General features: G+C 38.8%; 1 protein-coding gene across 1 annotated transcript in view; it reads left to right on the forward strand.

The window, feature by feature from the left end:
- The first annotated feature begins 831 nt into the window (after positions 1 to 831).
- The window catches only part of Clic (chloride intracellular channel protein 5), a 38,821-nt gene continuing 25,807 nt past the window's right edge, over positions 832 to 13,845 (forward strand). Inside the window, exon 1 of the mRNA XM_011496261.1 lies at positions 832 to 980. Within this exon, the coding sequence (XP_011494563.1) occupies positions 912 to 980 (69 nt within the window). The 5' untranslated portion in view covers positions 832 to 911. The remainder of the gene's footprint in view (positions 981 to 13,845) is intronic.

Consider the following 13,845-nt stretch of genomic DNA (forward strand, 5'->3'; position numbering starts at 1 on the left):
AGTTGCTCATTTGCTCATTCTGATGATCAAGGGAGCTGGGACACTGGGGCTGCCAGTTTGCGCACACTAATTATTCGATGAAAAATCAGGACTTGGAGATCAGTCCTGAAGAGAATGAATCGTGATGATCCGTATCCCCGTTCTTTCTGACCCTCGCGTGACGATCGATCATCGCGGTGGCATCTGGTGGCTGACAAGCGTGGAGCCGAAACCAGCCATATTACGTCATTATATCGCAGCCAGCACGTTTACGCACAGCATCTGAGCGACAGTAGACGGACAGACAAACAAATATAGCGATCGTGCGCGGGAGGGAGAGAGAGCGAGAAGGGGAAATGCAGGTCCAGAGCCGCCACCGCTACTGCTCGGCACCACCACCACCACCGCCACCACCTCCACCACCTCCACCACCTCCACCACCGCCACCATCACCACCACTAACACCGCCGCCGCCGCAGCCGCCGCCGCTGTCGCCGTTGCCAGTTCCTGTATATGTCCGCCAACTGCGAGGCGCGACCTCTGCTGTATGTATCGGTGGTACTCAGTGCGTTGCGAACCTCAACTTCAATCGTGTCTTTGCACTTGGTCGCGGCCTGTGCTCCTCGGCAACTCGTGCTCGCATCTATCTCTCTCTCAGGACCCATTGTTCCCCGTTGTCGCAGTCCGCTCGCGTCATCGGCGAGCGACGGGTGCTAGTCAGAGGTTTGTGTGTTCCCGCCACCGTCCCATAGTGCCACCCGGGCGAATCCCGAGTCGAGGAAGCGCCAAAGTAGCGGGCAGAGAAAGAGGAGGAGGAGGAGGAGGAGGTTGTGGTGGTGGTGGTGGTGGTGGTGGTGGTGGTGGTGGAGTACGACGACGACGACGACGACGACGAGGAGAAGAAGAAGAAAAAGAGAAATAAGCCGGATAGAATGGCGGACGACGGACAGGAGAACGACACGAGCAACGGCGATGTGCCGGAGATCGAGCTCATCATAAAGGTAAAGGCCGAGGAACCGGCTGTGAAGCTTTACTTCAATGCACTTTACTTCCGCTTTGCGCGCACACAAGCTAAGAGCCTCGCCAACAGTTGGAGGCCCGACTCTAAAGAGAGAGAGAGAGAGAGATCAACGAGAAATGGGCGTGGAAACAACTCCAGGGAGTCCTTCCTTTGCCTGCGATATCTCACACCTGCCCTATCCGTCTTGTCCGTTTTCCCTTTTGCACATTCTTCCACTTTCCTGCAAGATATTTTGCTTCCTTCTAGTCATCCTTCCCCGTCACACACACACGCGCGCGCGCGCGCGCGCGCACCCTCTCTCTCTCTCTCTCTCTCTCTCACTCTCTCTCAATCTCTCTCAATCTCTCTTGCATACACACACGCGCGCGCGCGCGCGCACACACATATACTTATTTCTTTTTCGTGCCGTCCGTCAAGTCATGATAGTAACCTTCATTTGATTACAAACGCGATTAAAGTCTTTCAATATAAGGTAATATAAATGCTATTATAACTGATCGTTATGCTGGTAAGCACAGTTCGAAGATAGCAAAACGTAATAAAGTACCCTTTTTTATAATGCAACAAAGGTCGTAAGAAAAAAAATTGAAGGTTAGGTTCCGTCTATGTATTGTGCGATTATTTAAAAAAAAAAAAAAATATATATATATATGTACGTAATATTACTTCCATAATTCTTTAACGTTACTACATTAAAAATGACTTTGTTACGAGAAGCAGAATTTTTATCTCGTTGAGTATAATATGTATTTCAACACCAGTAAATTATAATAATATTTATGTAAAATGTCAATACGTTAAAAGTATAAAAGTTTCGACTGTGAGAATCTCGAGAAAAACGACCGTAAACTCGTATCAATTTGTCCATGTAAATATTGCCGTGTAAAAGTACACCACTCTAAAACACAATGTGTACTATTGCAGTCGTACGTTATTAAAACTTAATCAAGCGTTAAAAATTATGCTTAATTTGCCGGTTTTTGCGTGCAATTCTACCATCTCTCACAGATCCAACCGCAAAATGCCCTTTCTCGTAAGATCCTCACGACTCTTACGAATTACAAAAAGTAACGATCTAAGCATCGTCTTCCGACGATCGTGCGATCAAGTATCTAATCATTCGAAAGCTTCGTCGTACAAATCGCAAGCAGTCACGAAGAGAAACTGCATTTCCTCATAATGCCATTATTGAGAAGTACGATCTTCTCATGGTAGGATGAACGGAGTTGGCCGAGAGGAAAAGCAAAAACAATCATCGGCCAGTGCACGAATTATCGACTAGGAAGCGGAAAAGAGAGAGAGAGAGAGAGAGAGAGAGAGAGAGAGTGTGTGTGTGTGTGTGTGAGCGAGTGAGTGAGTGAGAGAGAAGCGGTGGCGGAGGAGCGACGTTGCCGAAACGCAACAACCGCGCGCACCTCTCCCTCTTGACTCAAATGCTTTTCTATCGCGAAAATTTAGATAAATACATCGCTCGATCGAATTATCATTACCCATCCAGCGTATATTAACGTGATTTATCTACAAGCATTCGATAAAATTGAATTCTTTTACGCTTTTATTTTTTCATTAGTATACATTTGTAAAATTATCGTGCAAGCTCCACTTTACACAAACCCGACAAAACTAATCAAAATTTCTGAAGATGCAAGCGCGATCGTCTCGTCAGCATCCATACAACTTACGTATTTATTATACCAAATAAAATCCTCGATTAAAATCATGTATAAGTGTCACCAATCCATGCCCACCTCGTAGTCGATTATTATTCCACAACATCATGTACATAAATTTCATTTAACGCGCTACTTATTCTCCTATCAAGAAACATATGGGGGTACCCCACTTGAGCTCGATGGAAAAAGTATCAGCTTCTCTCTCTTATGTACGTAGTATGTTGTGTATCAAGTGGGTGGAGGACATCACGGTAGATGATAAGTCACGACGCGACAATAATATTTAAGAAAAATGTCCAGCCGAGCGAGGTTCCCTCGTATTACCGGCAGCTGTTGCGCATATCGTCCTCCTTACTTCCTTGGTGCTCGTCCTTTTTTTCATCTCTCACGCTACGCGTGTGCCCCAGCGTACCCTACACCGTTAATACGAGCTCAGCTGTTTTAGTTTTTACTTTAATCGCTTCTTGGCTAGCAGTAACCGACGAAATGTGCGACGACGGCGGCGGCGGCTGTGATGGTGGTGGTGGTGGTGGTGGCGGCGGTTACGGCGATGACGACGGTGACGGCAGCGGCGGCGGCGGCGGCGGCGGCCGCGGCCGCGGCCAATGACGTATTTCTAGATGCTTCGTAGAGCGATGCGCGCAAAGGAGAATGTGAATTCCCGCACGAGCACTATTACGGCGTACTATTGTAAAATCAATTTGGACCGATTAAACCTCTTGGTCTGGCGTGAATGGCGTCGTGGCTCGGATGGGTGCCGCGAACTTAAACGTCAACTTCCTCAAACGAAGCACCAAAGATATAAAGAGTCGCGCGGGACTCCAACTCCTCGAACTTATAAAGTGTGGCCTTTTTGTAAGGAAGCAGCAGCAGCTGTTGGGCCAGCAGCTGAGCCACGAATATTGCTTCAAGTCCATATGAAATCGGACATTTGTTAATGGGGAGAGGGGGGGGGACTTTTCTCTACATTGTACTCTCCAATATCATTAAAGCGTACTGCGTCTGCTCGGTGAAAAACAAAATATAATACCTTGTAATACTGAATGATATGGCACTTGGCTTTTAGATTTCCTGGATTAGGAAAAAGGAGAATAAAAAAAGAAAGTTATTAATTATCCGATGTATGGTATTATTATTATTGAAATTAGCGTGAATATTGCGAAAAGCGGTAAATCGCCTCTTTATTGGCCTATCCTTATTTGTAAAAGTGTTACATCCATTAGTCAATTAATTTTTTTAGATATCGGAAAAGTTAATGTTGGTAGATATTATGTTACATTAAATGTAGGTTTAGTGCCTTTTAAATTATTCAAATATCTCATAATGAGCTTGAAGATGCACTTGTTAAGAATATTCGAGCTAGTAAATCTAGAGATTATCATAATATATAACAATCTGTGCCTTCGGTCTTTTATATTCAATTAAATATGAAATTGTAGCGAATCTTCTAAAATTCATGCGTGCCATGATTTTTGTATGGATTGTTCAAACGATATAAATATTTAATATTGAGTATCCACCACTGTTTATCCGAGCACTCGCTATAAGCATTATCATCTGAATTTTCCAGACTTCGCTTTCTATAATAATCTTGAATGAAGAGAAAAACGAACGAAAATTACAAAAAAAAAAAAAAAAAAAAAAAAAAAAAAAAAACAAGACAAAAACATGCAATGTAATGCAAAGCAACTACAAGTCGATCGTTTTCCGCATTAATTACCCTTTGTATATAGAAAGATTAGAGGCGTTATACCACCATCATATTTAATACTCGCCCGGCGGTTATCTAGAGCAAGTAATCGTAAAATTAATAATTATACTTTATATTGCAACTAGTATGCAGTGGCCGAAGATGTAATATGCAAAATGTTCGCCCTCCTGCCTGTTAATAGATATACAATTACACAATGGTTAATTAAATATAGATTTATAGAATTTAAAGTCTACACAGTGGAATATGAATTTTTGGAATAATTATCCTAATTATTGTATACATTTAGAAGAATAAAATTTGATATATGAGGTATAAAATAGCAGAAGCGGTGAATGAGGATTTAGTAAAGTTCTATTCGACAAATTGTAATATATAAAATTACGACTTAGTTGTTCTTTTTCTTAATATATTTAAATTTTTAATATCTAAGTTGTTTTTATCTTGTTATAAGTGTCGTGTAATGGAAATAAATATAAAACATAGAAAATCTTGTTAACGCTAAATTAAAATTGATCGAGTAACTTTGTTTCTTTTTATTTCCTTTTTTTTTTATTCTATTTTTTTTTTTTTAACTCCTATGATATATAAAATTAAATTTGACTTTTTTTTATAACCCTAGATATGCATATAAATATCTTACAAAAACATTATTATGCCGAACAACGAATGCTGCTAACTAATTCTCTTTCATTTAAAATTCAAAATTGCATATTTAATGTGGAATCATCGTAATAAAAATATCTAATTGAATAAATGTAGCTATTACACCATATTAATAGTTTTTACGGGTTTTTGCGTGTGCTTATCCAGACTTAAATAACGACTGAATTACATTTTATATTTCTAAGCCATGTTTATTCGCATAATCTATTCGTTAAAACACAATAATTATCATTTTAAGCAATGATTTATTTTAAATGGAGTTATTTCATGCTATCTAATCGTAACATTTTATTTCCATTCAAACAAATATGTGCATCGTTTGGAATATAATTCTAAATAATCTACTAACGTTTCTTTTTAATAATGATATCCTAAAGAACTATAATATATATATATATATATATATATATATATATATATACAATTAATTATAAATAAGCATCTTGGCTTTTTAATTTCGAAGACTACTTGTATGTATGTATGTTTAATTATATAGGAAATGGTTTTTATAATAAGTTTTATCACTAACAAAGACGATGAATGCAAACTCGTTTGATTGACGGATCTACATTCGCGCAAATACTTTTACAGAACAATAATTGTTTTTAATGAATAAAGAAAAATAATAATCAACGATGTTGCTCAGTTTTACAAATTAAAGGATTTTTCTAATTTACAGTTATTTCAACCTGATCGTTACGTATTTAGCCGCACGGTTTATTTTCAAATTGCTTAATATTTACTCGAAGCCTATAGCGAGTGCCTCTGTTTAATATAAAATACGCGATTAAAACAAAAGTATCTCTCGCTGACATCGACTTTATACCATCTTGATGATCATGATCAGATCATGACGCTTTGTAATTGAAGAAATTTGTCTAGGATAATACAGTTTTTGACAATCATAAAGTGGCGATATAAATCCTTAAGAGGAATCGCGAGTGTCCGAGGCGAATTAGCGGAATGTTGTTCTTCCATGTTAATATCTATTATCTACATGTAAATATCATTGATTCTGATCCGTTGGCGAGCATCCAAAAGTACACCGATAGGTCATTGAATTAAAATTATTATCCTTTTTAAAAGGCGCTTAAAAGCAGCCAGTTTTCCTAGCGCCGGTAGGAAAGTGCTCCGGAATCGAAAGTTTCGGTGACGACGTCGGTACGGCAACTTTCGTTAAAAAGTCGACCTACTCTGGGAAAAGCTGAGAGCGAGAAACGACTCGGGCTGAAAGAGCGCAAAGAAACAAACAAAAGAGCGTAGTATAGTACACGTGAATACGCGCGCATACGGTAATTAAAAGGTAAAAGGAATCACGAGCGCAAAAGGTGGCGGTGGTAGGGAAGAAAATAAAACGCGACGCATGCGCGTAGGAAGTTGCGACTTTGGCCACGTGGACGATGGCACGGATATGCAATTTCTCTACCAACGAGGAAATGCAGCCGCGACGGGACGCAACGACTTTACCGCGGCCGTTTTACCGCTTTATCGCGGCGATTGGAAAAGTGGCGATGCATTGTGGAAAAAAAAGAAGAGAGAGAGAGAGAGAGAGAGAGAGAGAGAGAGAGAGGGGGGGGGGGGAGGGGGGAGGGAAGGAGTGATTTAGTCTCGATAGATTTTTGCGGTGGCCTAGTTCTGGTTGTGCGAATGCATCGTCGAGCTGTAATTGACTGTTAGGCGCGTCGATACAAATTCTGTTTGACCTTTGCATCACGATGTATGAAATATTTATACACAAGTGTTGGATAACAAAGCTATGTTTAAGTCATAAATGCGCGCATAAATTGGAAGCGTTGGATAATGATAATTAATATAGCTAAATATATACCAATGATAGATGACGCTCCGGCTTTTATCCATATCAATAAATAAATAAGTTTTTGGAAAATAATTGTTGAAAATGATTTTCAATGTTTGTTCCAGGCAAGCATAAATAAGAAACGAAGCTAATTTATAATTATACCTACCTAATTTTATAATTTTCAGATATCACTCTTCCCAATTAAACTCCATGGAAATGAGAATGCGCATAGAGTAGAACTTATTAAATAGAAGTTATGGCAAAAATTTTTGTAAGTTACTTTCACGCGTAAGGACATGCAAAAATCTAGAGATAGTTTTTAAATTTTTACTCGGCTATCGCTCGATTATTTTCCTTCGAAATTGCACCGTTTTTCAATCCTCCTATCGGTGACTAACACAGGGATACTTACTTTCTATGCGATACTTTGATCTGTACAGCTCGGTGAATAAAGTAATTATTCGTTTGATCGAACGTTTACCTTCAAAATGTCACCATTATCCAAAGCTAGTTTTATTTTGTCTCGGTAATGAGACGCTTTGATTGCGACAGTAACTATGATTGAACAATTTTGATTTATAATTCAACAACCACAATTTGCAATAAGATCTGAAAATACTTTTTGTAAAAATATAAAAATTCTGAGCAATTCGAAGTGATTAGATCAACGTAGCTATACATTCTCCAATATTTGTAAAAATTCTCCACTATAATAACCAATTATTAGAAATAACTAATAAAAACGAGAATCACGCGATGAAAGACAATAAATCTGAGGAAAACTCTTCTCATCTACGATAAAAATTCACAACTATTGTTTTCTTTTTCTTTTGCTTTTTTTTTTTTTTTTTTTTTAATTGATGGGGACTGAGATGTATTTTGATCTCGTGGTTACTCGTTAAAAGCAATAAATGAATTGATGTGAATTACGAGTCAGTTTAGTATTGCATACAAAGGAAAAGAAAGGGAAAAAAAATATATGAAGAGTCAGACTGTCGATTCCATCTACTATTTTGGTGCGATGACTTCATTTCAGGTGTACAAGTTAAAAGAATATTTTCCTTTCGATTCCTTCCTCGGCACAGCCAATTATCACTTCCTCCGTTTATTAAGTAAGCGACAAAATTTTCACTTTTTTTCTTTTTTTTTTCTTTTTTTTTTTTCTAATTTTCTCAACAAATATTAAGCAAACGACATAAAATAATTTTTCACACTATGAACGCTGCTCAATGCACAGATTTCAGACGTAGCTCCCGACAATTACGTTCATGCATGAATTTCCGTTCATTTCGAGTTGATAATACGAGATGATAATTCCAGCGATAATATGTACAATTGCAAACTAATCGTTAACCTATCTTACAATATTTCTTACAATTATTGTAATTCCAAAACTAAATACCCTTGTATTTACTTTTTAGCCGAATGAAATGAATGAAAAATGTAAGTAAAATATCATAAGATAAGAACGATCATAAGAACGCCAAGATTTAATTAGCCTATAACATTAGACTAAGAGGCCATTGTTTATTTTCCGATATACCGTATAGGAAGGATTTATCGTAAATTTAAGTAAATAAAAGCCCGTAGTTCCGTAGTGACCATGTGAATTTGTCAATTAATTGAAATTATCTTAATCCATAATTTACATGCAATTATAGTATGGTGCATAGAAAAGTAAGAAAGAAATAGAAATAGAAATATTGGTAGCTTTGTAATAAGAGATAATATTAGCATAATATAATTTCAGTAATCCCTCGTGCATATTCCCTTTTAATATCGAAGTTTTCGGAAACTAGCCAGACTGAATATTTGAATCGCGGAAATTCATGTCAACATAATTTATTCCTTATCTAAATGGAATTATGCAGTTAAACACATAATATTTCATCACAGTATAAATTATTCTCAGCTCGATAGCGGCTTCTTTACATATTACGCGAGTCTGGGTCATGCGGCATGTTTAAATATTCCCTCTCCGCTTTAAACTTGGAACGAGCGAGTTCGAAGACCTGGTAATAAAAGCTAACGCGAAGTATTGAAACATCGCTCGGTTGATATGAAATTTAAATGAGCAACATACTTCATTGAATAAGCGCTACTCTTCGCTTTGACCCATGACACACGCGTGTTACCAGCGTCGTCCCACTTCTCATCGGCCAACCCATAACCGAGTAAAATTCAGCCGAGCCGCGGCCGCTCTACATATATTCCTAACTACATTCCTTTTTCCGCGACAAACTTCCGTCCTATGCATTATTAATGCAGTCCTGAGAGGTGACGACTATCTCTCTCTCTCTCTCTCTCTCTCTCTCTCTCTCTCTCTCTCTCTCTCTCTCTCTCTCTGTGTGTGTGTGTGTGTGTGTGTGTGCGCGTGCGTGCGTGTGAGAGAGAGAGAGAGAGTGAGAGAGAAATTCTGGATGCTTGGAGGAGGTGAAAATGAGTCGTCGGGAAGAGAGACTTGGACGTTTAAGGTGCTTGAGCAACGATGCCGAGAGTCTAGGTGCGACAGCGAGCGATGAGATAAACGGGATTCTTTGTCACGTTTGCCAGGCCTACTTATTATAATTATTATACTTGGCTCACTCGAACGGACGACTTTATTTTCCTTCCTTATTTTCGCGCGTAATACATTAATACTCATTTTTTTGTGCTCGACTGCGTCTGCTCCCCTTTTTACGATCGTCATTTGACACTTCTTGCATAGTACATCCTGTAAGTCTTAAACGCAATCGATAAACCGCCTATGCGTTAATAATTATTACGAAAATTTATAAGTAAGCGCCTTCCAATGTTGCCTTCCAACCGTCTTCCCGATAATTATGCTACGGTAATGGTAAATACGCCCGGTTAGAGGATGCGCGAAGTGACATAAATTTATGGGCCGTTAAGAAAGGGGAGCGCGTTCTACGATGCCCGGCTACCATCCTCCAGGCTTTCTAGCCATAACGTCTTCGAGCGCGTATTTAATAAAACCAAGTACTCGAACAGTCTCGTTACAACGATCGATCGAGAGATCGTGGCACCGAGGAGGAGGAAAGAAGCCGAGGATCGCAAAAGTCGGTCGACGTATAATCCGGCCGGCTTATCTCGGTTATTCGGTAAACCAGTTGTCCCGTGGCTATCAAACTCGCGCTCAATTACAAAATTCTGTTACGTTATTAAGGGAGGGGCGCCCGACCGAAGGATGATAAAGCAACGACCTCGTGCTCCTCGTAAACTAAATTCATCCTGTTCGCGCATCCGGCCCCTCCCCATCCCATCCCTCTCCCCGTAGCGCCACGATGCTCAGCCGTAAATACTTACGTGCGCCTACGCGTGTACGTAAGTACGTAAAAGTGAGCACGTGTACGGGGTCAGAGCCGTTTCCCTACGCTCGTTCCGCGGCCCCTTGTCCCGTATGCGAGCATTTCGTTAGCTTAACTGTACATTGGCGATAGGGGACACGTTTTTTCAGCCTCGTACCCCGGCGCCTCCGGCTCCCATTTGGCCCCGCGAGTCTTCTCGCGCGAACACGAGCGAAGAAACGACAAACGGCTTTTGGGCATCGGCGATGGGTAGCTTCGGTGGCAGCTTACGGCCTAACGCCTCCGCGTCCACCACGTCCGGGCTGCATACTACCACTATTTTTACCATTGTTACTACTGCTACTACTACTACTACTACTACTACTACTACTACTATGTTATAGAAGCTCGAGACCTTGGAGCGAGATTTCCTGTCATAACGAATGATGGAGAATCGATTGAGCACAGATTGCAATATAACATTACAAGTCCATAATGAATCCAGCTTAGTGGAGACATTGGGTGCGCCATTATTCGATAAATGAGCTCCATGCGTTAGAAGTATTAACCAAACCGCGATATTTAATAAGCATATGTGGCGTTACGGGGGGTGACGCTACAGCGATTCGCATTCAAGCGTATTCGTTTATCAATGCAATTATAATAATTACTCGCGTGGTTAGGACTAGGTCGGATGTATATAGATTCGTTGAATTATTGCATGATTACAAGAGTGTGTGAGTAAAGAGGCCATACGTATTCATCTCCTAATCAATATTAATAAAAGCAAAGCAAATTGATGTCAAGCACGCGAATACCCAAGAGGTGATATCGCACGGGAGAATAAGTGCGACAAGGCAGTCGTGCCTTGCAGCGAAATGTCGTATTTCCATTTCTTACGGGACTCTTGACGTTCGTATTTTTAGCAAAGACTAAGGAATGGTAGACTTGAGCGCAGTCTCCGCAATTTCGGACCTGCAATTTTTACTACGTCTATGGCGCATATTCGCGTATAATTAGTCGCTTAAATGTCGGCATTACAAGTAATATGTCTCTCTGTTAGTATTGCGTGCCTATTAGTGGTGACGGGGAGTGACGGCCGTTTAAAAATACTTTCGGTCACAATTTCGCGTAAAGTTTATTCAGCCGACGGCACCGTTATTGAAGACGTTATTATGGCGAGGAATAAAGTTGGTCGGTGCAGAGTTGCCATTGCCGAAAATGCAGGAATTTGATAAGCCGCCCGGGGCGATTGAGCGAGTTATTGGCCCAGTCAATAACCTGGACGCCGCGCCACCGTGAAATACCAATTGGAAGTGTCCCGAGTTGGAGGAAAGATGCATATTCAGATAATCGCAGGCTGACCTACATAGCCGCGAATCGGCATTCTCGATCTCTTTGTTACCGCGTGGGGGCTGTCGAGGCGAGGGGAGTGACGCCGATGCTCCTTTGTGCTGATGCAGTCTCGTGCGCCGTATAAAGTTGTATAGTGCCGCGTTTCCGGGACTCGAGCCCAGAAGTAGGAAGCGCTTCCATTTATCCTCGATGGCGGCTCGCACTCGAACCCGCGCCGCAAAGATTACGAAACGGAAAGTTCAGTCTCGCCAAGACGAGCAGCCTCGCTCTGGAATTCACAAGTAACAATCACGGCGTCTCCTTCGAGTCGAGTACTCAGCCCTATGGTTTTTAGCTGCTGGGCTCAAATCTAGGCTAATTAAACCCTTTCAACATCAAAACATTGTATATTAATCGATATTTTTACGAATCAAAAAGAGTCGGTTATTCTTCCTTATTTAGTCCAGCATCACGCAATATTGCAATTATGCACAGCCGTCTGCATTATTTATGAATTTTAGAGCACTAAGCTACTTGTTATTGCAATTCCGATAGAAATTTATGCAATAATGGATAAGATTGGAGATTATGATACTACATAAGATACTGCATACTACAAAACAAGAAAAAATTTTTTTTTTTTCAATTTTTATAATGTTGTGCCTTAATCGAATTTTTCGACATTAAATATCGAAGAAAGAGAAAGCCTAATTCACCTATAAAATGAATAATTGATTAAACACGTTATTTAAGAACGATTCATCATCTAGATCAATATTCAGCTTAAATTTAATTATTCTAAAATCAAAATTCATTGTTATTCCCTAAAATAATTGTAATTCTATGACTTTTAATAGATATGAAATTTTAACACTTTCTCCGCTATAACAAGTGCTATTTTTAAAATATGCTTGATTATATCTATCTTCGGTACAATGTGATACTTGATTTGCTTGTTAATCATTTGAGGTGTTGATGTTACGCAGAAAAAGTATTACGTAAACGATGAATAGCGATAAGGAGGCAGAAATTTATTTGAAAGTGCTTACATTTATCTTATAATCTATATAGATAAGATACACAAAACAATATTTCATCCCTGATTGAATTGAAAAATATAAATGCTTACTATGTCACGCAAATAATATTTTAAATTATTTCGTCGTTTATTTTAAAATTCAGACTGTCATACGATGGGGCAAACGTATTTTCTAAAGGAAATTTTAAATAAGAAAGAGCAATGGTAAATTATTCTCACATTGTATTATTTTTTTAACGTTTAAAATAGATATTTAAAAGTCTACGCATGTTTACAAATTTAAATTCTCGTACACTTTGAAATTTTTAATCTTTTATGAAAAAATATCGTACACGCTACACTCTCTAAATATTTTCATTTTACACATATAGAACATGGAGTTGTAATACTATTAAAAAAATACTTCATCTATAAACAATTATTGATATTCTTTTGATATATTTCTCTTATTATCGTGTCAATACATACACAATTCCCGTTATTGACAAGTCATTTTTAACTGTTGAATTTCTACTGTTAATCCATATATAATTTACATATTCAATTTGCATTTTTAATTTATTTCAAAGTTTTTTTTTTTTTTTTTTTTTTTTTTTTTTTTTTTTTTTTTTTTTTTTTTTTTTTTTTTTTTTTTTTTTTTTTTAACAAATTACACGTTTGCAAGGGAGATTCTTTCTATAAAATATTGAAATATAATACTTATTTGGATATTAAAGACTAAAGGTAAAATATAGCCTATACTGACTTAAGTATCGAATAAATGAATATTATATCAAAAGATTTATATTTCTGTTGGAAAGAAATCTCGGTAGTTTATCCACTTTATAGGATCACATCGATAGAGCTATCCTTTTAATATGAGTATCCTGGAAGAGAAAGATGATCATTATTCGTTTATTCGATCGAATAATATGTACAACACAACATAGAACAATATCACGATCATTGACTCAAACACCCGTACACGGACTTATCGATCTTTGATACGATATAAGATGTAAAAAAAAACTTTATTCGCTTAACAGTATAGACGCGTAAGAAGGATTAAAAGAAAAAAAAACTAAAAAGAAAAAAAACGATAAATATGGCGAGCAAGAGTTTCTCGTAGTATCGCGCGAATGCAATGCTTGTAACATTGGAATTACTTCAAAGACATTGGATTTTCGAGTGAATCATGCGTATGAATTCCAGGCGTACGAAAAATTCCCACGTTCCATCGTGCATTAAAGTTGCGTGTGCCGTGAGTCATCCGGAAGACCGAGTGCAGGTAATCACCGGCCGAGGAAAATTGACGGCTTTAGCGAGGCTTAGAAATTTTTCAGATCCGAGCAGG

Source organism: Ceratosolen solmsi, unplaced genomic scaffold (genome assembly GCF_000503995.2).
Source record: "Ceratosolen solmsi marchali unplaced genomic scaffold, CerSol_1.0 scaffold29, whole genome shotgun sequence".
NCBI classification, from domain to species: Eukaryota; Metazoa; Arthropoda; class Insecta; order Hymenoptera; family Agaonidae; genus Ceratosolen; species Ceratosolen solmsi.